The sequence below is a fragment of the Schistocerca piceifrons genome, chromosome 1 (genome assembly GCF_021461385.2).
Source record: "Schistocerca piceifrons isolate TAMUIC-IGC-003096 chromosome 1, iqSchPice1.1, whole genome shotgun sequence".
Taxonomy (NCBI): domain Eukaryota; kingdom Metazoa; phylum Arthropoda; class Insecta; order Orthoptera; family Acrididae; genus Schistocerca; species Schistocerca piceifrons.
Window position 1 is genome coordinate 395,825,347 of NC_060138.1, and position 24,291 is coordinate 395,849,637.

The 24,291-nt window shown below is 42.4% G+C and overlaps 1 protein-coding gene across 1 annotated transcript in view; it reads left to right on the forward strand.

Annotated features, from left to right (window-relative positions):
• Positions 1–24,291, forward strand: part of LOC124785461 (probable RNA-binding protein 19) — a 115,616-nt gene that overhangs the window by 41,035 nt on the left and 50,290 nt on the right. Inside the window, exons 7-8 of the mRNA XM_047254183.1 lie at positions 4,203–4,397; positions 12,095–12,234. Coding sequence (XP_047110139.1) covers positions 4,203–4,397; positions 12,095–12,234 — 335 coding nt within the window. The remainder of the gene's footprint in view (positions 1–4,202; positions 4,398–12,094; positions 12,235–24,291) is intronic.

Here is a 24,291-nt window from a genome sequence, read left to right on the forward strand (position 1 = left end):
GATCTTGAGCAAATCACCAGGGAAAACTGTAGAACAGACAAGACTGTCCCCCACTTGGACCATACATTGTTGACTAATATACAGTTGTGGTGCTGGTATAAAATATCGGCCTGGAATTATGAATGTGTGCTGAAAAGTAATTCCTTCAAATTTTTTATATGAAAACTCTTGAAGTTTTTTACATAAAACAAACGTTATTAAAATTTTACATCTTTATTCTTCATGTCTGGATACTTATTTCTCAACTTAATCACCTTGACAATGAACACATTTATGCCAAGAGATCAGTTTGTTGATATCGTCATTGTAGAATGTTTGACTTTGTTGATGGTGTCACAACCTCACCTCCGCTTGCAAGGCTTCATCACCATCAAAGTGATGTTGTCGAAGATGTTCTTTAAGGTTTGGTAGGGACCGATGAACTGGCAGTCTGGTCCCTTCAACCACACAAACCAACCACCCTAAGATTTGGTAGCAGAAGAAAATCAGATGGAGCCAAGTCAGGACTGTCTAGAGGATGATGGATGACAGCGAGTCCAAAGTGTTGGATCGTTGCAGATGTCGCAGCACTTGTGTACCTTTCTGGCATTGACATGCTGAAGGAGACCGTGCTTAATGTGTGGACGAACTCTTTGAATTTGACACTTGATTACAGCAAGCTGTTTCTCACTCACCAACAAAGTTACATTACACATTGCCATGTTACATGTTACAATTCATAGCACTCTAGTGGCAGGGGGCTACAAATATGTAGACATGAAGAATAAAGATGCAGAATGTTAATGATGATTGTTTTATTTAAAAAGCTTTAAGAGTTTCCACATATAAAATTTGAAGGCATTACTTTTCAGTGCGCCCTCATAGAATGTGGATTACAGTAATACTGGACCTCATAACTAACCAAAGTGGCAGTTGTCTCTACCCTCAGGAAAAGCTCAGTTTGTGAAAGACAGCAGGTGCCATTAGGGTCACGTTTGCTTTGTATTGCAAGGTTGATTATGAAAAGCCATGTCCATGGGTAAATGTTTGATTAGTTGGAATATGAAGGATTGTTTATCAGGTAAGAACCTATATGCTTGTTGCATAATGAGAAGTTTCCTCCAGGTTATTAGTGACAACTCACCTGCCAAAGCCCAGACTGTGGGCATGCGGGTATCTGTGATGAACCTAATCCCATCTTGGTGGACAGATATTGTCTGTGTAAGAAAGCCACCTACAGTGGTGTTAAGTTGTTAAAGGTTGAGAGGTATCTCATGAACTCATACTGGAAGCAACCTGAATAATTTACATGACTTCAGGACCCAAGTGAGGTGTCAGCTGACCATGTGCACAAGATCCTTTCCTAGACACTTAGTGAGTGCAACTCTGTAATAACTGCTGGACTATGTATGGCCTTCCTTGGTTTGAGGAGGGGCATCAAGAAAGCTTATTTTTATGAGTCAGAAAAGTTTCCATCCAGCCATGTATTATGAAAACTTCTTGGTGGTTAACTTTATTTCATTTCTTAGGTGTTGCAGCATGTTGCACTGTGTTTGATTACATTGAGAAACATTCTACGAGACTCGGACACTGCCAAATTCAGCTCCTTTAAAGAAAAAGGACATACATATTCATGAATGTTCTTATAGTAGATGTTCCAACTGCCTTCATCCATCAGTACCCTGCACTTCCACATCAGAGGCTGCAACCTATCACATCATTGTTGTTTCGACAATGTCTTTGGGATTTGTTTGAAGACATTCCTATTTGAGTATGACAGTGATTGGTAACCACCTATGCTGGCCAGAATTTCTCCTAATGGCCTCTCATACTTTTGTGAAGCTAGTGGAGTAATTTATCATGTGAGGAAACACTAGCCATGCCCTCTTTTTGTTCTCTTGGGGAGTTCTTCAATCTTTTGCTGCCACAGCCCAAAGCACTGTGAGGTTTTCAGCAGTTGGTCAGCATTTGAACTGTTACAGAACCAAGTGTCTGCCTCATAAGTGCAAACCAGTGTCTCTTAAACACAATCTAAAGACCAAAAGTGCAGTATCGACAGTATCTCTGTTGAATGCACCCTGTGCGCTGAGTGCAGCTCGTGGCTACACAAGAGACAGCACTTTCGACTCTCCCACCAGCGTACTGTGTTATCTTTTTGTAGATGTGTGCTTATGTTTATTTGCCACCTCCAGTACAGATACAACAAAGACACCAAAGTACACTCAAGAAACAGAAAGAACAAGGCAATTATTACTTTACCATATTTACCCAAGAAGATGTACTGAGATAAAGTTCAAAACACAAATGCAAAGCAGTGGGAAATGTTGAGAACAAATCTCAGGTCAGCCCCTTCCACAATAGCAGCAGAAAAAAAACTTAATTGCCACTGTTAATGCTCATGATAAAAAAGGAGTATGGTGCAATGAGACAAGTGTGAAAGGACTCTACTGAACAGCTGCTAAACATTCTACTACCAGTGGACTATGCAGAAGAAGACAATGATCAATGGCAGTGGCTTATGAGACTGGTAAATATGCCACACAATGTGTCGCCAATAGCCCTACCATTTGCACAGGGGGAAGATTGGCAAGCAGTACATCCATATTTGTATGCTACAGCTTACCTATAATAAGTTGACAGTCCTAGATTTAATCAGCATGTTGCTGGAATGGGAAATGTATTGAGGATGCAATAAATTGGTTATAAGAACTTCGTTAAAATCCTGGAAAATTTTCATCATTTTGACGGCCCTCCCTTTTCATCAGACTTAGGGAGTTGAGAGATCTTGGGTGCCTTTGTTTGATCCTGCAAGATTACTGTAAAAACAGACAATCTTCAGATTATCATTTTAGAAGATTCTGAAATGCAGGTGAAAAAGAAAAGTAATGAGATTTTAGCTCTGGTGTAGAGCTGGTGCTCGCGTAACGAGCAGCAGGCAGCAGTAACTGCGGACACAGTGACTGTTACTGCTGTGGTAATTGATTTTATAGTTAAAGGGGAAGCTGAATTAATGACAGTCCATCAGAATCTAAGCACATTTTTGGACTATGCACAATTTGCGACCATGAATGAAATTTGTCTCCGTAATCTGACACCTGGGTCGAAGCAACAAGCAAAACCATAGCCAAAGACTTGTAACAGTTCAAAGATGACAATTTTATCAAATGGAATGATAACAACCTTAGTTTTTCTAGTTTCCCAGTGCATAAACATTTAGATAATTAGGCTGCTCTATGCATCAATCCGCTACAGGTGAATAGTTGTTTCCCAGATTTTTCCCATTTCTTTAAGAACATATTTTATTATAAAGTCAAGAATTTTACAGAAAAAATGTTTTCTCATGAATTTTTTGTTGGGAATGCTGTGCATAATGACAGTTAGCAAGCAGGTTTTTACTGATACCCAAACAGAAAAGTTTTTGTTGAAGAAGTTGAGAAAAAGAAGAAATTCCAGGATGAATTTTCACTCTGTGGCCAAATTTGTTGCAAACAATCTCCAAGGCTGTGGATAAGCCATGTCTCCGCAATATTCTTTCTTGCAGTGATGCTAGTCCTGCAGGTACTGGCGGAAGTAAAGATGTGAGGGCGCTTGTGTGTCATGCTTGGCTAGCTCATTTGGTAGAGCACTTGTCTGCAAAACGCCATAGGTTCGAGTCCTGATCTGTCACCCAGTTTAGTATGCCAGAAAGCTTCAGCAGAATAACTTTTTCATAGGAGTATTAAGAATTATGCTTTACATGTGATTCAATTACATATGTGCATTTAATGCAAGAAACAGTCCACTGGGAGAGATGAGAAATGTTAATGACTTTTCCTCTGTCCTATAGCAACTCATGGTGGCGAACTGAGAAATTCCTTCTGGTGTCTTCAAACTCACCCTTAATTGTTAATAAATTGAAGAAACTTGATAAAGTTATCTGAAATTAGTTCCTCTGACAATTTATGTCTTATTGAATCATCACTTTACCTTTTGTGTCACTGTGATTGCAGTTTTAGGGGTATGAAATATTGGGAGAAAATATGAAGGTTTTTACTTCAAAAGAGCATTAGCAATGATTTAAGTAAAAAGATAAAGTCTGTTGTGTATTGCAGCAGTAAAGACTTTGTTGTATGTATGCAGCAAAGCTACTAATCTGTTTCATGCAAATTTCTGGTATGACTGAATCATTTAATCTCTCTCTTTAAATGCAGAATCTTTTTTTCTTAGCTTACACTGTTTTTCAGGACCTCTTACGGAAGTTGTTATGCCTGTTGACAGGCTTACCAGAAAAACAAAAGGGTTTGGAGTAGTGACTTTCTTGATGCCTGAACATGCAGCTAAAGCGTATACAGAACTGGATGGATCTGTTTTTCACGGCAGAATGCTACACTTACTACCAGGAAAAGCAAAAAAGACTTTGGAAGAGATGTTACAAATGGGTAAGTTTAATGGATGTGAATTTTGTAACGTCAAGGAAACTCTTTTAAGTGTTGTGGCTGTGTTCATATATTACTTTATAATGCAGACTAAAACTGGTCCTAAGATTAACCTTTGACATTTAACATGATTTTTCATCTGTGTTGTGAATTTTCTTGTTTTTAATACCACCTCTTTGACAGCTAGCTCATCAGCTTCACTGCTGTTTATTCCAGCTGCTTCGCATTTGGTTACAGACCTTCCCATGCCAGAAAAAGTGAAATGGTCATTGACAACTGAATCTTGGATCTGTCTATTAGTGGCCAGCAACACTATATGAGCATAGATATCTGTTAGTGGTACATCCACAACTGTTTTATAAATTGTTTTAACTGAAACTTCCATTACAGTTGTACAAAATTAATACCAAAGTCTTACACAACCCGGTTTCGGACTTTCATCCCCATCTTCAGCCACAATTGTAGATTAAAAGTGAAACCATATGTCAGAACAGTAAGACTCACAAAAAACCGGCCAGTAGTCAAGAATAAATAAGGTAAAACGATATATAGAGAACAAAGAAAATACCAAAAATCAGTATGAAGTGTACATGTCCAAGTTAAAAGGCAGTACCTCTGCCATGCATGGCTCATCTAAGGGAGTATGGAAAAGTGACTACCAAATCCACCTTTCAGATGTGTCTGACATAAGTGAGCCATATGTTGCAAGTGCCGGTGAGAGCCTAGAGTCAAAATAAACCCAAATAGCGCTGGATTAGAGACTATGCGAAAATCTAGGAACTACAAAGTAAGGTTAAAACTGAACAGTAAATAGGTACACATATGGAAGGCCAACCTATGCAAAGTTTGCACAGTGCCGACATTGATAGACAACATGGAAACTGACAACAAATGAAAACACTAACCGGGTATCCGTAACTAAGCAACTAAAAGTCTGAAAAACAGTGCATCCACAATGTCTGCCACTACCATTGTCTCCCATAAAGTGGCAGTGTGATCCATCTATTGTTGGAACAGGGACTGAGTAATGTGCCTACAAGCTGCACTAAAGTAAACACTATGTGAGAATTGCCCCATTCGACAAAAGAGAAACAAGGTAAAGCTCAGAGCGGTGAAAATAGTAATGGGCAGGTGAAGATAATGGCACAAGTGTGAAAGGTGCCTGTCCCATAAAAAACATACAGGGCAAAGACAAAAGTAACCAGAAAAAATATAAAAAAACTTGAGGTAAAACCAGTAAAATTAATAAACTCAAAAACTTAGAGAGACCATATATAATGTCAAACTAGTGCACTACATGAGATGCATGTGGAAGTCGAGTAAATGACTGCTATAATAACAGCACAGAAGCAGTTGTGACAATGAAACCCAGGCTAGAAGCTTTGATAAAACTGCATATAATCTGAATAAGCCACTTGGGCAAATAATTGAAACATATAAAGAATAAATTCCAGTAAGAAAACTTCCAAGATGGGACCATAAAAAATGCTAATGACATAGTCTAAAACTCCTTGGCAGCAGGACGGAAAGTGTAGAAATTGCAATGAGTACCCAAATCGGTATTCATGCGACCAGACATTAAATGGCCAACAGACAAAAAAATAAAAAAGAACGGTAAGAACAGGGACTATGGCAAGACTGTGGAACAGCACCAACAGGAGCAAATGAGGTAAAAAATAATTGACTGTTGCTGCTATTGCATAAAATTACTCAAAATATTTGTATGTTTTAAGTTGTGCCTTTTTATTCGCGGCAACTTGAGGAGTGTTAGTTGTACCGTTGAAAATTTCTCTCTCTTTTAGGATGTTCAGAGTCAAGCCCTTAGGATAGATATGTAATATCGACAGATCTTCCATGGTATTATCCAACCTGTGATCATTAAGCACAAGACGCATAGATAATGCAGGTTTGGATTTACTTGCATTTGAATGCACCTTGAGCCTGGAGTAAAAACTTGTACCAGTTTGCCCCCACACACTTACAGTCACACTGTGGGCACTTAATACGATAAATCTGTTTTATTAAATGGCTGGGAAGCTCTATATTCATGCAGAATCAGCTGCTGTCTATTATTATTAGGTATAAAGAGTACAGGAATAATATTTAGACACCTCAGCCAGTTACCCACCTAATCCGAAATATTCGTGTGGTATGGAATCCTAATGAACTTTTTCTTCTCATCTGCATTTTGTACAATGAGTGTACTGCCTTCAGCCCCTGGTTCCTGATCTTTACCATCATTTGCCTATGAGTATTCTTGATCTCCTTAATTGGGTAACATTCACATATGTTAGCAAGTTTACAGTGCCCCATTCTGTGTTAGTGTCCTATTTATTATGCAGTACCTCATGCAACCTGTTAATCATAAATGAGAAGGCCACTAGTTTTTGAGGCAGAGCTTAAATATGAAAACAGTCTGAGCAATTTTTTGCAATGGCTGAAGTAGTCCATTATTTTTTACCTGATTTACTCTTGTTGATGCTATTCCGTAGTCCTCCTTTAGCCCCTGTTCGTAGTGTTCTTTATCTGTTTTTATGATTGTTTGCCATTTAATATCTGGTTGCATCGGTACTGATTTGATTACTCATCGCAATTTCTATGTTTTTTGTCCTGGTGCCACATGCTTTTAAATGACGTCATTAGTACTTTTTTTGATGCCGACTTAGAAGTTTTCTTACTGCTATTCATTATTTTTTATGTTTTAATTATGACCTGGTGATATATTTTTCGGTTACGATGGACTTGGTCCACATTGAAGACACATTACTCAGTCTCTGTTCCAATGCTCACATTGCCACTTTCTACGAGAAATTGGTATGTAGCAGACATTGCAGTCATGTCATTTCTCAAACATTTAGTTATATAGTACAGATACTAGAATAGTGTTTTTGTTTGTTGCAGTTATGGCAATTTGCATGTTGCCTATCAACAATAGCGCTGTGCAAACTTGGCATCAAGTGATTTACCATAAGTGTAGCTATTTTTGTCTCAAGTCTTACTTTGTAGTGCCTTGTCTTTTGTACAGTGTCTAATTGGCTCTGTTTGGGCTTATTTTGATTCTAGTCCCATGCCGGTACTCTCATTACATCGTTCACTTATGTCATGCACATTTGAAAGGTGGTGATGAGTCATACTGCCTTTTAACTTGGACATGCACACTTTGTACTGATTTTAGGTATGTTCATTGTTATCTATATATTTTTTGAACTTATTTGCTCTTGACTTCTGGCAGGTTTTGCATGGGTTTTACTGATCTGACAAATGGTTTCATTTTTAATTTACATCCGCACAGTGTGGACACACCCCCCATCGTCACATTTGTGCGTGAAACAAAGATGTTCCGTGTTCACCAATCCTCCACTATGGTACCTGCAGTGTTGCCACTTATCTTTTGTCTATAGCAGCCACCCTTACATCTCTATCAGAGTATTCACAAATAGTAACTGCTAACAAACACTCATACCTCAGAAACACATGGCAGATTCTGTGTATCTGCCTTTTACTTTACAACATGTGGAACCTTAAAATGACTCATTCAGTAAGTGGGAGCTTCACAGTGTACTACCACTTTAGCACTGCATATCTCTATGACCCAGTTGTATGCAACCAGATGCTAAAGAACCCAATCAATGAAAGTTTTACAGATGTTGTTGTTGTTGTTGTTGTTGTGGTGGTGGTGGTGGTGGTGGTGGTGGTGGTGGTGTTCAGTCCAGAGACTGGTTTGCTGCAGCTCTCCATGCTACTCTATCCTGTGCAAGCTTCATCATCTATGAGTAATTACCATAGCCTATATCCTTCTGAATCTGCTTAGCGTATTCATATCTTGGTCTCCCTCTACAATTTTTACCCTCCATAATGCCCTCCAATACTAAACTGGTGATACCTTGATGCCTCAGAACATATCCTACCAACCGATCCCTTCTTTTAGTCAGGTTGTGTTTCAAATTCCTCTTCTCCCCAGTTCTATTCAGCACCTCCTCAGTTACATGACCTACCCATCTAATCTTCAGCACTCTTCTGTAGCACCACATTTCAAAAGCTTGTATTCTCTTCTTGTCTAAACTATTTATTGTCCATTTTTTTCTTCCATACATGACTGCACTCCACACAAATACTTTCAAAAAAGATTTCTTGACATTAAATCTATGCTTGATGTTAACAAATTTCTCTTCTTCCGAAACGCTTTCCACGCCAGAGCCAGTCTTCATTTTATATCCTCTCTACTTTGACCATCAAGATTTATTTTGCCTCCCAAATAGCAAAAGTCATCTACTACATTAATTACCTCATTTCCTAATCCAGTTCCCTCAGCATCACCTGAATTAATTCAACTACATTCCAATAACCTCCTATTAATTACTTTTGTTGATGTTCATATTATATCCTCCTTTCAAGACACTGTCCATTCCGTTGAGGTGTTCTTCCAGGTCCTTTGGTGTGTCTGGCATAATTACAATGTCATCGGCAAACCTCAAAGTTTTGATTTCTTCTCCATGGATTTTAATTCCTACTATGAATTTTTCTTTCGTTTCCTTTTCTGCTTGCTCAATATACAGATTGAATAACACCGGGGATAGGCTACAACCCTGTCTCACTCCCTCTTCAATCACTGCTTCCCTTTCATGCACCTCGACTCTTATTACTGCCATCTGCTTTCTTTACAAATTATCGTATCTCCAATTTCATCTTCATTTACATTCTCATCCACTTCCTAAATATTTCCTTGTGTAGACCCTCTACATACTTCTTTCACCTTTCTGCTTTCTCTTCTTTGCTTAGGACTGGTTTTCCATCTGTGCTCTTGATATTCGTACAGGTGGTTCTCTTTTTTACAAAATTCTCTTTAATTTTCCTGTAGGCAGTATCTATCTTACCCCTAGTGATATATGACTCTACAAGCTTACATTTGTCCTCTAGCCATCCTTGCTTAGCCATTGTGCAATTCCTGTTGATCTCATTTTTTAGACATTTGTATTCTTTTTCATCTGCTTCATTTGCTGCATTTTTATATGTTCTTCTTTCATCAATTAGATTCAATATCTCTTCTGTTACCCAAGGATTTCTACTAGGCCTCATCTTTTTACCTACTTGATCCTGTGCTGCCTTCACTATTACATACCTCAAAGCTACCCAGTTTTCTTGTACTGTACTTCTTTCCCCTGTATTTGTCAATCGTTCCCTAATGCTCTCTCTGAAACTCACTACAGCCTCTGGTTCTTTCAGTTTATCCAAATCCCGTCTCCTTAAATTCCTCCCTTCTTGCAGTTTCTTCAGTTTTAGTCTACAGTTCATAACCAATAAATAGTGGTCACGGTCCACATCTACCCCAAGAAATGTCTTAAAATTTAAAACCTGGTTCCTAAATCTCTGTCTTACCATTATACAATCTGTCTGAAATCTTCCAGTCCATATTCACCTACTACTTTTCCTTCTCTTCCTTTCCCTACAGTTGAATTCCAATCCCCCATGACTATCAAATTTTCATCTCCCTTAACTGTTTGAATAATTTCTTTTATCACATAATACATTTTGTCAATCTCTTCATCATCTGTGGAGCTAGTTGGCATATAAAGTTGTACTACTGTGGTAGGTGTGGGCTGTGTGTGTATCTTGTCAACAATAATGTGTTCACTGGGCTGTTCGTAGTAGCTTATCTGCACTCCTATTTTTTATTCATTATTAAACCTACTCCTGCATTACCCCTATTTGATTTTGTATTTATATCCCTTTATTCACCTGAGCAGGAGAAGTCTTGTTCCTCCTGCCACCGAACTTCACTAATTCCCACTATATCTAACTTTAACCTATCCATTTCCCTTTTTAAATTTTCTAATCTCCCTGCCCGATTAAGGGATCTGACATTCCACAGTCTGATCCGTAGAGCGTCAGTTCTTTTTCTCCTGATAATGATGTCCTCCTGCATAGTCCCTGCCCGGAGATCCGAATGGGGGACTATTTTACCTCCGGAATCTTTTACCCAAGAGGACGCCATCATCATTTAACCATACAGTGAAGCTGCATGCCTTGGGGAAAAATTATGGCTGTAGTTTCCCCTTGCCTTCAGCTGTTTGCAGTACTGGCACAGCAAGGCTGTTGTGGTTAATGTTACAAGGCCAGATCAGTCAGTCATCTAGATTGTTGCCCCTGAAAATACTGAAAACGCTGCTGCCCCTCTTCAGGAGCCACACGTTTGTCTGACCTCTCAACAGATACCTCTCCATTGTGGTTGCACCTACAGTACAGCTATCTGTATCGCTGAGGCAAGCATGCCTCCTCACCAATGGCAAGGTCCATTGTTAATGGGGGTGGGGGTTACTCTTAAGATATTCAGCCGCATCTGATGTAAAGGGGAAGTCCCGTTCCAGTGATGAGAAGGAATCGTTGTTTCTGTTGAGGCCAGAGAAAGGGCCACACTGCTGCTCTGACCAACAGATTATGCATGCTCCTTGAATAAAAGTGCCTGCTGTGGTATCTCAGATCCCAAGGCCTCTTCTCTCAGCTTTAATTTGGTTTCTGCATGTTGCGATTCTCCACTATCCATCTGGTGGTTTTGGAAACTGCAACTAAAGCTGCTTTCATACACATATGGCACTTGACTTAGACTTAGACTTGGACTTAGTTTTCCAATACTACGTAGCACATTGGGCAATAAGTTTCCTCTGGTGAACTTCATCAGCTGTCAAGTTTTCAGCTTCCTCTCAGTTTATGTCCATGCATTAAAGATCCTTTGCAAAAATTCATTTTCAGATGGTATAAAATCTTCTTCTAATTTTGTATCCATCCATTGGTTTCCACAACAGTGCTTATTTGGGGTTCCTTCTATTTGTCATGTGTAGGACATACTCTACAGGCTTCAGTGTCCTTTCAGCAAAGATTTTGTACAGGCTGTGTAGACCATTTCTTCCCAGCACTTTATCATTTGAAATGTAGTTGCAATAGCTGATATTCAAAATTTTACTCAAGCACGATTGGTGAAAAACATATAGCTTGTGTGCCAGGTTTGCTGCCATTTTCCATATGCCACATGCATGTACGGTCATTACCAGGAAGATAGAGGAGTACAGCTGAAGCTGCTTTTGGCAGGGAGCTTCAAAATAGGGATTCGATTTCAACCCTTTGGAAACTCCAGCTATGCACTTGTTCAAACTTTAGGAATTAACACCCTCTTCTTGGGTGATGCACTGTGTTAGATTTGGTAGAGTATATTGGTTTCCCAACTGGGTTGTCTTCATCTTTGCTCACACAGCTGTTACACTAGCTGCAGCTAACAGAACAGACATAGAAATAGACCTGATAAAAGTCTCACCACTGCTGAGTCATCCAAAGATAAAGAGCCATACCTTGAAAAACAATAATCATCTGTTAGTATTCAATGACTGACACACAGACTATGATGTACTGACATGTCACCAAAACATGGGAGAAAGTAATATGTTTTCTGAGACAATTTGAATATCCTGTAGATTGATGTTGTTAGTAACCAAAACATATTTTTATTGCATTGACAGTTCACAGAAATGTTCACATGGACTCCTTTTCATCTGTTAAGGAATTGTGACAATAACACCATATTTCTTGACCGTGTCATCGTATCTCTTTGACACATTTATATTTTAGCTGTTCACTTTTTAGTCCTTTATTGTTCTTATTGATATTCTTCTTTTGTGCCTCTTGTGATGGTTCTGAGTTGTTTGTTTCAGAGGGCCTTACCTTCAAGCAGAAAAAGATGTTGAAAATGAAGGCAGAAGCAGCATCTTCACACAACTGGAATACTTTATTTTTGGGTCAGAATGCTGTAGCTGATGTTATAGCAGACACATACAACACTACAAAAGACAAGGTAATTTTTATACGCACTTATAAGGCTCATGTGTACCAAAGTGCACAATCTTTATTAACTCTGAATTAAAGTAACCTCAGAACAAAGTAAAAATTCGCAAAATCTGAACATGCTGAATTGTCACAAGCTAGCAAACTAGATTGTAGAAGAATGAAACCAGAAAGTCTGTATGTCTTTGTAAAAGTCCTAGTGGCGTAACTGTAACAGTTTGCAGAGTGATCCAAATTCGATATCCGTCGGAGGAAAGCAAGGTTCCTGAAGTGTGCCATGAGGATGACGTAAGCATTCTTCATTCAGTGACTTTTCTGTGTATCACTTCTGGCCACTGCTTATGAAGGCAATATGCCCTCCAGATGACAGGACTAGTGAGCCACTGGAAGTTCTATCTTGCATGAGGTTCCAAGCCCAACAACTCTTTGGTTCTGTTGTATTATTATCTTCCGTGGTAGAATTGTCGTTGTTATCTGAACAAGATGCAAGAGTAATGAAAGGTTCGGATAAAAAGCCCACCAACTGAAAAAATTAAATGTATAGACCAGTATTATAACTTAAAATACTTTTTAGAATAATATTTTCTGTGCTGTTTGTGTACATTTGAAAGATAATGTATCAAAAGGAAAATGCACTCGAGAAAACTTTTAAAATTATAAGATAGAGCTGCTCGCCAGTGCTTCAGGATACAAAATTTTTAATATTGCCAATAGAGACACATATGAGTAAAAGTACTTGACACCAGGTGTGCAATCAAATCACAGATATGTTGAGCCTATTCATGGGCTGTGTGGGAGAGGGTTTCCTGAAGAGCCAGAAGCTGGAGTCCCTGGCTTGGTACAGACTTATGGACAGCATCTTTGTGGTCTGAACTCATGTTGAAGATGTGTTACTCCATTTCCTGTAATAGCTTTTCCCAACTCATTTTCACTTCATCCTTTTCTAAATCCAGTGCTACCTTCCTTGATTTTGGCCTCCATCAGACTGAACCCTGCATCCAAACCTCAGTCCATATGACACCAACAAAAAAGCAACCAATACCTTCTCTTTGACAGTTGCCACACTTTCCACCAAACATTCCATTCCCTATAGCCTAGGCAGCCATGGCAAATGTATCTACTACAGCACTGAATTCCTGAACATCTACACTGATCACCTCTCCCAGGGTTTGCAGCCTCGCAGCTGTCATAAAGATCTTATTCACTAATAAATCTCCTAGGTGGTGTCCTCCTCTCACCCACTGACTAATACAGCTCCCACTTCCAAAAATCTTGGAAGCACCCCACTTGTTACCCACTACCACCCAGACTGTGAATTCCTCAATACGTTGCTCTGCCAAAGCTATGACTTTCTCATATCAGCCTCTGAAATGAAATTCTCTCTCCCTGATATCCTCCCCACACCACCCACTGTCACCTTCTGCTACCCTCATAATCTCTGTAAGATCCTAGTCACCAAATATGACATTGCCAATCCATTAATCCTATCCTAAGGTTCCTTCGCTTGTAATCATTTCCAACAGAAACCTGCCATATGCATCCAGCCACAACCGCCCCCCCCCCCCCCCCCCCCCCCCGCCCTGCGGATCCAAGGGTTCGAATAGGCCCAAGGTATTCCTGCCTTTCGTAAGAGACCACTAAAAGGAGTCTCGCACGTTTTGGCTATGTGATGGTCCCCTGTAGGGTTTGCCCTCCATTTTTCAAAATTTTCCTGAAGAGCGAGCCAACTGGGGAAGGACGCTTTACATGGTGCATAGTGTCCATCATGCGTTGAGACCTCTCACATCCTTCGTCAACATGGATCTGCACTTCCGCTCATTCTCCAGCTGCTGGGCAAGGTCACCCTTTTGGGTGCATTTTCCTCCATCCTCTGTGCAGTATCACTTTCTGCGCTTTCGACGATGATGGACTTTTTAGCACCTGATATCCAGCGCGGTAGCCAGTCCGTTGTGGTGGGGCCACCATGTACCCTGTTGGTTGTAGCCCCTTGACCACACTGGGATTGCTCTGCTGATGCTTGTGCCGTTAACTTCTTGCATATGCCAAGGAGAAGATGCCCCTCACCCTGGGACCCTGGGGCATCGGGACTCCCCGCAACGGCCATCCTGCCAGCTGGCCTTTGCTGAGGCTGGGGTGGCACCTGTGAGGAGGGCCCCTGGGCAGATCACACGCCATGAAGCGTAGTATGTCTTCTCTTGCTAGTAGTCAAACACCAGCAGTCTCTAAGCCCGCACCATGGGAGGAATGCCAGGCTAAGGATGGCAGCGAAACTCTCACCCCAGTACCTCGTATGTATGAGAGTTGATGGGGACTCTTTTGTGTCAGTGAAACCTCAGTTTTTTGTGGAGCATTTAGAGGACAAGTTTGGGGAGGTGGAGGGCTTGTCCAAAATGCGATCAGGGTCGGTCTTGATCAAAACAGTATCCTACATCTACATCTACATACATACTCCGCAATGCACCATACAGTGCGTGGTGGAGGGTACCTCATACCACAGCTAGTATCTTCTCTCCCTGTTCCACTCCCAAACAGAACGAGGGAAAAATGACTGCCTATATGCCTCGGTACGAGCCCTAATATCTCTTATCTTATCTTTGTGGTCTTTCCGTGAAATGTAAGTTTGCGGCAGTAAAATTGTACTGCAGTCAGCCTCAAATGCTGGTTCTCTAAATTTCCTCAGTAGCGATTTACGAAAAGAACACCTCCTTTCCTCTAGGGACTCCCATCTGAGTTCCTGAAGCATTTCTGTAACACTCGCGTGATGATCAAACCTACCAGTAACAAATCTAGCAGCCCGCCTCTGAATTGCTCCTATGTCCTCCCTCAATCCGACGTGATAGGGATACCAAACGCTCGAGCAGTACTCAAGAATAGGTCGTATTAGTGTTTTATAAGCGGTCTCCTTTACAGATGAACCACATCTTCCCAAAACTCTACCAATGAACCAAAGACGACTATCCGCCTTCCACAAAACTGCGATTACATGATTGTCCCACTTCATATCACTCTGCAATGTTATGCCCAAATATTTAATCAACGTGACTGTGTCAAGCGCTACACTACTAATGGAGTATTCAAACATTACAGGATTCTTTTTCCTATTCATCTGCATTAATTTACATTTATCTATATTTAGAGTTAGCTGCCATTCTTTACACCAATCACAAATCCTGTCCAAGTCATCTTGTATCCTCCTACAGTCACTCAACGACGACACCTTCCCGTACACCACAGCATCATCAGCAAACAGCCGCACATTGCTATCCACCCTATCCAAAAGATCATTTATGTATATAGAAAAAAACAGCGGACCTACCACACTTCCCTGGGGCACTCAGATGATACCCTTACCTCTGATGAACACTCACCATCGAGGTTTTATTACTTAAGAAGTCTTCGAGCCACTCACATACTTGGGAACCAATCCCATATGCTCATACCTTAGTTAGGAGTCTGCAGTGGGGCACCGAGTCAAATGCTTTCCGGAAGTCAAGGAATATGGCATCCGTCTGATACCCTTCATCCATGGTTTGCAAGATATCGTGAAAAAAGGTCGAGTTGCGTTTCACAGGAGCGATGCTTTCTAAAGCCGTGCTGATGCATGGACAGCAACTTGTCTGTCTCGAGGAAATTCATTATATTCGAATTGAGAATATGTTCGAGAATCCTGCAACAAACCGATGTTAAGGATATTGGTCTGTAATTTTGAGGATCCATCCTTCTACTCTTCTTATATACAGGCGTCACCTGCGCTTTTTTTCCAGTCGCTCGGGACTTTACGTTGGACAAGAGATTCCCGATAAATGCAAGCTAAGTAAGGAGTCAATGCAGTAGAGTACTCTCTGTAAAACCGAATTGGAATCCCATCAGGACCTGGCGATTTATTTATTTTCAACCCATTCAGCTGCTTCACAACCCCAGGGATGTCTATCACTATGTCCTCCATACGGGAATCTGTACGAGACCCAAATGGTGGTATGTTTGTACAATCCTCCTGCATGAAAGATTTCTCAAATGCTAAATTTAAAATTTCAGCTTTCATTTTGCTGTCTTCCGTTGCCATGCCAAACTGATCAGTGAGTAACTGGATGGAAGCCTTCGACCTACTTACCGATTTTACATAAGGCCAGAATTTCCTTGGGTTTTCAGCAAGATCTTTTGCTAAGGTATGACGGTGGTAGTGGTTGAATGCTTTGCGCATCGCTCTTTTTACAGCAGCACGAATCTCTACTAACTTTTGCCTGCCCTCATTCTCCCGATCTTTCTTGTACCGCGAGTGCAACTGCCTCTGCTTCCTGGGCATTCTCCGAATTGCACTGTTAAACTACGGTGGGTCTTTTCAGTCCGTAACCCACTTTTTCGGCACATACTTGTCCAATGCGTGATTTACAATGTGTTTAAATTTTGCCCATAATTCTTCAGCGTCCATCGTACCGGAAGTAAATTAAGTCGATACGTTTACTAAGTGGGATGCTAACAACTGCTTATCTGCTCTTTCTAGCAAGAATACTCTCCTAGCCTTCTTGACTGACTTTTTAACTTTTGTAACCATAGTCGTAATGACAACATCATGATCACTAATCCCTGTCTCAACACTGACATTGTCGATGAGGTCTGGTCTGTATGTGGCTACCAGATCTAAAATATTTCCATTCCTCTGCCCAGTCACAGGCACTACTCACCTGTGACAAGCTCTTGGATGTTTCTGTTTCCATCACGACCCATAAGAGCTTAAATATGGTCCAGGGTATCATATTTCACAGGGACCTTCTTTTGCAGTCTGATGATGAACTTCAATCCATTTTGTCTGGCATGTCCACCGGGATCCGAGGGATAATCAGGTTGCCACCGGTGCCTTAATCTTGGCCTTCGAAGGTGACACATTACACAAGGAAGTCTACCACTGTGACCTAAAGCCATATGTTCTTCCCCCGATGTGGTGCTTTAAGTGTTGGAAGTTCGGCCATATGTCTTCCCGCTGTACTTCCAGCGTCACCTGTCAGGATCCTGGATGTCCTTATGTCCTTCACATCCCAATACCCAATACTCCCTCTGCCCCACCTCTCATCTGTGTCAACTGCGGAGAGCACCATTCGCCTTGCACGCCAGACTGCAGGATTTTCCAGAAAGAAAGAAAAATAATGGAATACAAGACCATGGACCGACTGACCTACACTGAGGCTAAGAGAAAATATGAGAGGCTACATCCTGTACATATGAAGTCAGCCTATGCCACTGCTACAACGGTTCTACCATCTGCTGTTCTGCCGCATACAGTTGACTCTCAGAGCCCTCAGACTCCACCTGCCCCCTTGATGGTGGGGGGCACTTCCCTTCCATTTGCTCCTGTACAACCTACTTCAGGAGCAATCCCCCCCAACCATCGGGGACATCAGTCCCCACTTCTCAGCCATAGAAGCGTAAGTTATCTTTGGCTCCTCTCGCCAGGAAGGGATTCCTTAGGTCACTCCCTTCCCAGGTTCCTACCAGTGACAAAGCTGACACCCACCAGTGGCTGAAGCAACCACAGGTAGCTGGTCGTAGGGCTTCACGGTCCTCCTCAGTCCCTGAGGCTGAATCAGTGAAGACCTCCCAGCCGAACAAACCTAAGGAGCAGCGAGAGAGACCTAAAAAGAAAAAGACCCCCAAGAACCAAGGCACTGTAGTGGCACCCACACCACCACTACCTACAATAAACTCTGTGTCTGAGGATGAGGTGGATCTGAGGATGAGGTGGAGATTCTGGCATCTACTGAGGACATAAATCTTGCTGGGCCCTCAGACACAATAGATGTTGATCGCACAGGTGGCAGCAGGTGACACTGAGGTGTAGACTGCCTCATTGAGTGTTTCATGCCTTCCCAATCTCTCAGTCATGTAATGCTCCAGTGGAATTGTGGCAGTTTTTCCCACCATCTGTCTGAGCTACAGCAACTGTTAAACTTTACACCTGCTTTCTGCATTGCCCTCCAGGAAACCTGGTTCCTGGCAATGCGGACCCCTGCCCTCCACAGCTATAAAGGGTATTACAGGATCCATAGCGACTGTAATAGAGTGTTAGGTGGAGTTTGCGTCTATGTCCTGAATTCATTATGTAGTGAACCTGGGCCCCTTCTAACACCTCTTGAAGCTGTGGCAGTCAGGATAACGACAACACAGGAAATAACTGTCTGCAATGTATATCTTGCTCCAGATGGTGCAGTACGCGTGAACGTATTGGCTGCACTGGTTGATCAACTCCCTAAACTTTTCCTATTTTTGAGAGATTTTAATGCCCATAACCCCTTATGGGATGGCGCCATGCTTACTGGCCGAGGTAGCGACTTCAAAAATTTACTGTCACAACTCGACCCCTGCCTGTTAAACACAGGTGCCCCCAGACATGTCAATGTGGCACATGGCACATATTCTGCCATTTATCTCTCGGTTTGCAGTCCTGGCCTTCCCCCATCTATCCACTGGAGAGCACATGATGACCCGTGTGATAGTGACCACTTTCCCATCTTCCTATCATTCCCCCGGTGTCATACCCATGGATGCCTACACGGATGGGCTTTAAACAAGTCAGACTGGGAAGGCTTCACCTCTGCTGACACCACTGAATCTCCCCCACATAGTGCCATCGATGTTGTCATTGAGCAGGTCATTGCAACGATCATTTCCCTAGAGTGCCTAATAGCCTTTAAGCGGCTCCGTGCCTGCATTCGTCAACTTATAAAACAACGGAAACAGGAGTGTTGGGAGAGGTATGTATTGACCATTGGGTGCCATACGTCATCTTCCCAAGTCTGGACAAAGATCAGATGTCTTTTTGGCTACCAGACCCCATCATTTGTCCCTGGCATTAACATCAATGGCGTTTTATCTACCGGCACAGACGTGATTGGCAAGCACTTTGCTGAGCACTGTGCTCAAGCCTCTGTGTCAGAGAACTAACTCCCAGCCTTTCACACCCTCAAATGGCGGATGGAAAGAAAAGTCCTCTCGTTCACTACAGGCCACAGTGAACCCTATAACGCCCCATTTACAGAGTGGGAGCTCCTCAACGCCCTTCTACATTGCCCCGACACAGCTCCTGGGCCGGTACAGATCCACAGTCAGATGATTAAACATCTCTCGTCTGACTACAACCGACACCACCTCATCATCTTCAACCAGATCTGGTGCGATGGTATCCTTCCATCGCAATGGCAGGAGAGCACCCTCATTCCGGTGCTCAAACCTGGTCAAAACCCGCTTGATGTGGATAGCTACCAGCCCATCAGCCTCACCAACTTTCTTTATAAGCTGCTGTACTTATGGTTTGTCAGAGGTTGGGTTGGGTCCTGGAGTCACGTCTTCCATGCAGTCCTCTCGCAGGGAATCAGTTGTTCTCTGCCGGCTCCACATTGGCCATACGTGGCTAATGCATGGTTACCTCCTCTGTTGTGAGGGCCCACCTCAGTGTTGCTGTGGCTCACAAATGACAGTTGTCCACCTCTTGCTGGACTACCCACTTTTAGCCACTCTGCGGCGGACTTTTAACTTTCCCAGCACCCTACCTTTGGTGTTGGGCGACAGTGCCTCAACAGCAGCTTTAGTTTTACGTTTTATTCGTGAGGGTAGGTTTTATCATTTGATCTAATTGCACAGTGGCTGGCTTCTCCTTTTTATTCTCATGATCAGCCAGCCCTCTTGTTTTGATCTCTTATACATGTTTCTTGTGTCTCTCTGTGGTTTTCTTGTCCATTTTTGTCCATTTTGGTGTTTGTTGCCCTTCTGTCATTCTTGTGGTTTTCTCCTTCTTCCACCTGTGTTTTGTATGTCTTGATTATTTTACTCCCACCCTTGTGGAATTATTTTAATCAGAACAAGGGACCGATGACCTAGAGTTTATTCACCCCCTCCCCTCTTTTAAACCAACCAACCACCTACTCCAGCCTCACAACTTGCAGAGCAATTTGCAAATATTGGTTATCAACTAATTTGTGTACAGTGTTTTGTAGAGGAATGATAACCACCAAACTGGTTGAACACATGAATGGGCACACAAGAACTGTCCGCCTTGGTGAAACCTAGTATCCAGCTGCTGCACATGCTCTGCAGGGTGATTCATGGGACCTGTGTGTGTGCTACACCACAGATCCTCCTACCCAGTACTGGTTTTCGTGACCTCTGGAGACAGAACTTGCCCTCTAGCATATTCTGGCATCCCAACATCCTCCTGGACTTAAGATTCATTAAAATGTTACCCCCCTTCATTTTTTTGTTATTTTTTTATTTGTGTACTTATTTATTATGTCTTTTTTGACTGTTTTTTTTTTTTATTATTGCTTTCAGTGTTTCATCTTTGTTCTCCTCTCCCTTTTCTCATTGTTATTTTTTCTTTTTCTCTTCCATTTCTTTTTCCTTCTAGTTTGTATTGCACTTAGGAAAGCATATCGTTGTGCCAATACGAGCTTCCAGCTGTGCCAAGTGGTTCACACACCACAGTCCCTTGGTTGATTACTCCCCAGTATTGACAGTAGTCTCATTGCTACTGTTGGTTGTGAGTTGTCCATCACGATATTGGACAAAGTTTTCACTTCATAGACTCTGTGCCTACTTCGACTCTGTTATGCAGGGTCACATGTTATACATAACTGTGAGCCATCAGTCCTATTGCTGTTACAATTTCCAGAATTTTGTTAAGAGTGTCCCAGATGTTACTTGTTTGATAGTATTAAGTACAGTATATGTCCATCTTGTATGGTGTAATTTCTTATAGATTTCTTCACCTCACACATCCCTTTGCTTCTGCTCCGCTTGGTCTGATTAGGTTTACACTTGGGTTAATAAATGTCCATTGGCAACTGTAAATCTCTTGTCACCCTTCACAAGTTTCAAGAGTTGCTCAGTTTTTGGTGGAGGCTTGATGATTGACTTCGTATTGCCTGTCTACAGGAATGAGCTAACCTGCCACTTATACTACTCCAAGAACTCAAATATAGCGTAACATGCTGTGGAAAATGGAGATCAAAATATATTTGATAATAGCACATTCATTAGTCAAACAAATGGCTTATGACATAGCGACACAAAAGAAGCCACAGGAATTAATATACCAACTAACTCCTCCGAAAGGATATTGACCTGCAACTGAGTATGTCATGAGATGCATCCATTGCAAAATTGAAGCAGGTGTAGCAGACACGGAGTAATAACTTGGCCTTCTATGGAAGTGAACTAGGCACCAATGATAATATGAATGGCAGCATGGCAAATAGTACAGTTAATCAAATAACCATCTTTAATTACCTCCTTTTAGTAGCTAGGGAGAACTCTGTGATAGTTGATATGGTTTGCAAATATATTGCAGGTTCAAGCAGTAGAATGTTTTATTTGTTCTAATCAACAATATAAATTAGGCTAGAATGGTGCTTGCCACATAGAGGAGGCAATGAGTGACAGTCAGGGGTATTTTTTGGGTGTTGTTAAGCTACTGAACAAAGTCCTTTGTCAGCTGGCTGTGGGTGTGTGCAAGGACATGTCTGGGACGTGGCAGTGACTGCCAGATTTCAGCATTGGGAGACTGTGATGAGAGAAAAAATGAGAGAGAAGCACAGAAGAAGGCAAGACTGTGCAGGTGCACTGAATGATAGAAGGCTTGCTTGAAACTGGAATGGGAACAGGGAAGGGGGTAGAGTCAGGTAGAGGATAGGGACTAGCGTAGGTTGAGGCCAAGGGGTAATGGGAACAAAGGATATGTTGGAGGGAGAGTCACCACTTGTGCAGTTCAGAAAAGCCAGTGTTATTGGGAAGAATCCTGATTCCACAGGCTATGAAGTAGCAGTCATATTCAAATGAACTGTATTATGCAGCATTACCTGCAACTAGGTGTCCAACTGTCTCTTGGCCACAGTTTGACTGTGGTCATTCATGTGAACAGACAGTTCGTTAGTGGTCATGCCCACATAGAACGCTGCACAGTAGCTGCAGATAAATTAGTAGACCACATGGCTGCTCTTTCATTTGATAATGCCGGAAATACACTGCTGGCCACCGTAAATGCAACACCCTGAAGGAAGCATCCGAATCAAGTGAGATTTACACCATGGGTTTGCAGCGATGAGATATGCAACTGATTAGAATTTCAGCGCAGACGCACATCACGCACGCCTGTGGCTCCACCTCATAGCGCCATTTAAGGCTTGGCGATTTCGACGAGTGTACGTTCGGCACGTGTGTTTACCTTGTGGTTGTTTCACAAGACGATCAGTTATGCCTCGTAGACAACAGCGAACATCGTTTGATCAAGTATCCGAGTTCGACAGAGGAAGGATAGTGGCTTACCGAGATTGTGGATTATCATACAGAGAAATCACTAGTCGTGTTGGGCGAAACTAAACAACTGTAATGCGGATATGTGACCGTTGGATGCAGGAGGGTACGACGGACCGACGTGGTCGATCGCATTCACCTCGGTGCACCACTGCACGTGCTGATAGGCAAATTGTGCGCATGGCAGTGACGGATCGCTCAGTGACATCCCGAACCATACCACAGCACATTGCGTCTGTAACGCATCATCCAGTGTCTGCACGTACCATTCGACGCCGTTTACAGCAGAGTGGTCTGTCCGCAAGACGTCCATTGCTTCATCTACCACTGACGCAGAACCACAGACGTCTCCGTCGCCAATGGTGTGATGACAGACGGATGTGGACGGCAGAATGGAATGACATTGTCTTTACTGACGAGGCACGCTGCTGTCTACAGCACCACGATGGTCGGATTCGAGTGTGGAGACACCGTGGAGAGAGGATGCTGGACAGCTGCATTATGCACCGCCACACTGGTCTTGCACTGGGTATTATGGTATGAGGCGGTATTGGATATTACTCTCGCACGCCTCTAGTACGCATTGCCGGTACTTTAAATAGCCGGCGCTACATATCCGAGGTGCTGGAGCCAGTTGTCCTTCCTTACCTTCAGGGCTCGGCCACAGCCATATTTCAACAGGATAATGCGCGACCACACGTGGCACACATTGTCCAAAGGTTCTTCGTCAATAACCAGATTGAATTGCTTCCCTGGCCGGCTCGCTCTCTGGATCTTTCGCTGATAGAAAACATGTGGTCCATGGTTGCTCAACGAGTGACCCAGATTACATCCCCAGCTGCCACACCAGATGATCTTTGGCAACGTGTGGAAGCTGCTTGGGCTGCTGTACCCCAGGAACACACCCAACGTCTCTTTGACTCAATGCCGAGACGTGTGGCAGCGGTAATCTCCAACAATGGCGGCTACTCTGGCTACTGATTCTGGCAGGAACCACATGTCAGAGACGTCTGTAAACGTAATCATTTGATACTTGGTCAACATGTTATGTACAAAATAAATTTTGTTGTGCTACCTCTTGTCTTTCTTGTTGTTGCATTTACGGTGGCCAGCAGTGTACATGTGACTGGGCTGGAAAAGGTGGTAGTGGAAGGAACGAACTGGGAAGGTCTTGCTTCACTCGGATATGAGCTGCAGGGCAAGTTGGGAACAAGGGTGGAACAGGGACAGACAAGGATATTACAAAGGTTGGGGGCCTTGCAGAATACCACTGTGGGTGGGCTGGGGCAGATACCTCTCATTTCAAGGCACAATGAAAGGTTGTCAAAACTGTGAGAGAGAATGTGATTCAGTTGCTCAAATCCTGAGTGGTATTGAGTAACAAGCTGTGCATTCCTTTGTGGCTGGTCTGTGGGGATGATAGGTGGGGAGACAAAGTGTGGGAGATGTGTTTGTTGGCAAAGTGGGGAAGGTAATTTCGGTCTGAGAAGGCATACTTGAAGAGCATATTGTTTTAGATCTCCTGGTGAAAAATGGGCCTCAGCTTTTAGGTCCAGTGAATGAAGAGGTAAGTGGAAGATGAAAAAAATTGAATAATAATAAATTAAAATTAAAATTTGGTGGCGAAGTCCCCCACATTGATGCCACCTGTCAGGTACAACTTACATCTTTGTATAATTTTTGACCCAGTTGTAGTTGACATGCTGTTTAGGCATAGGTTTTAGTATTGACACTGACCCTTGTTTTGCAAGTTCAAGTTTTTTGATGA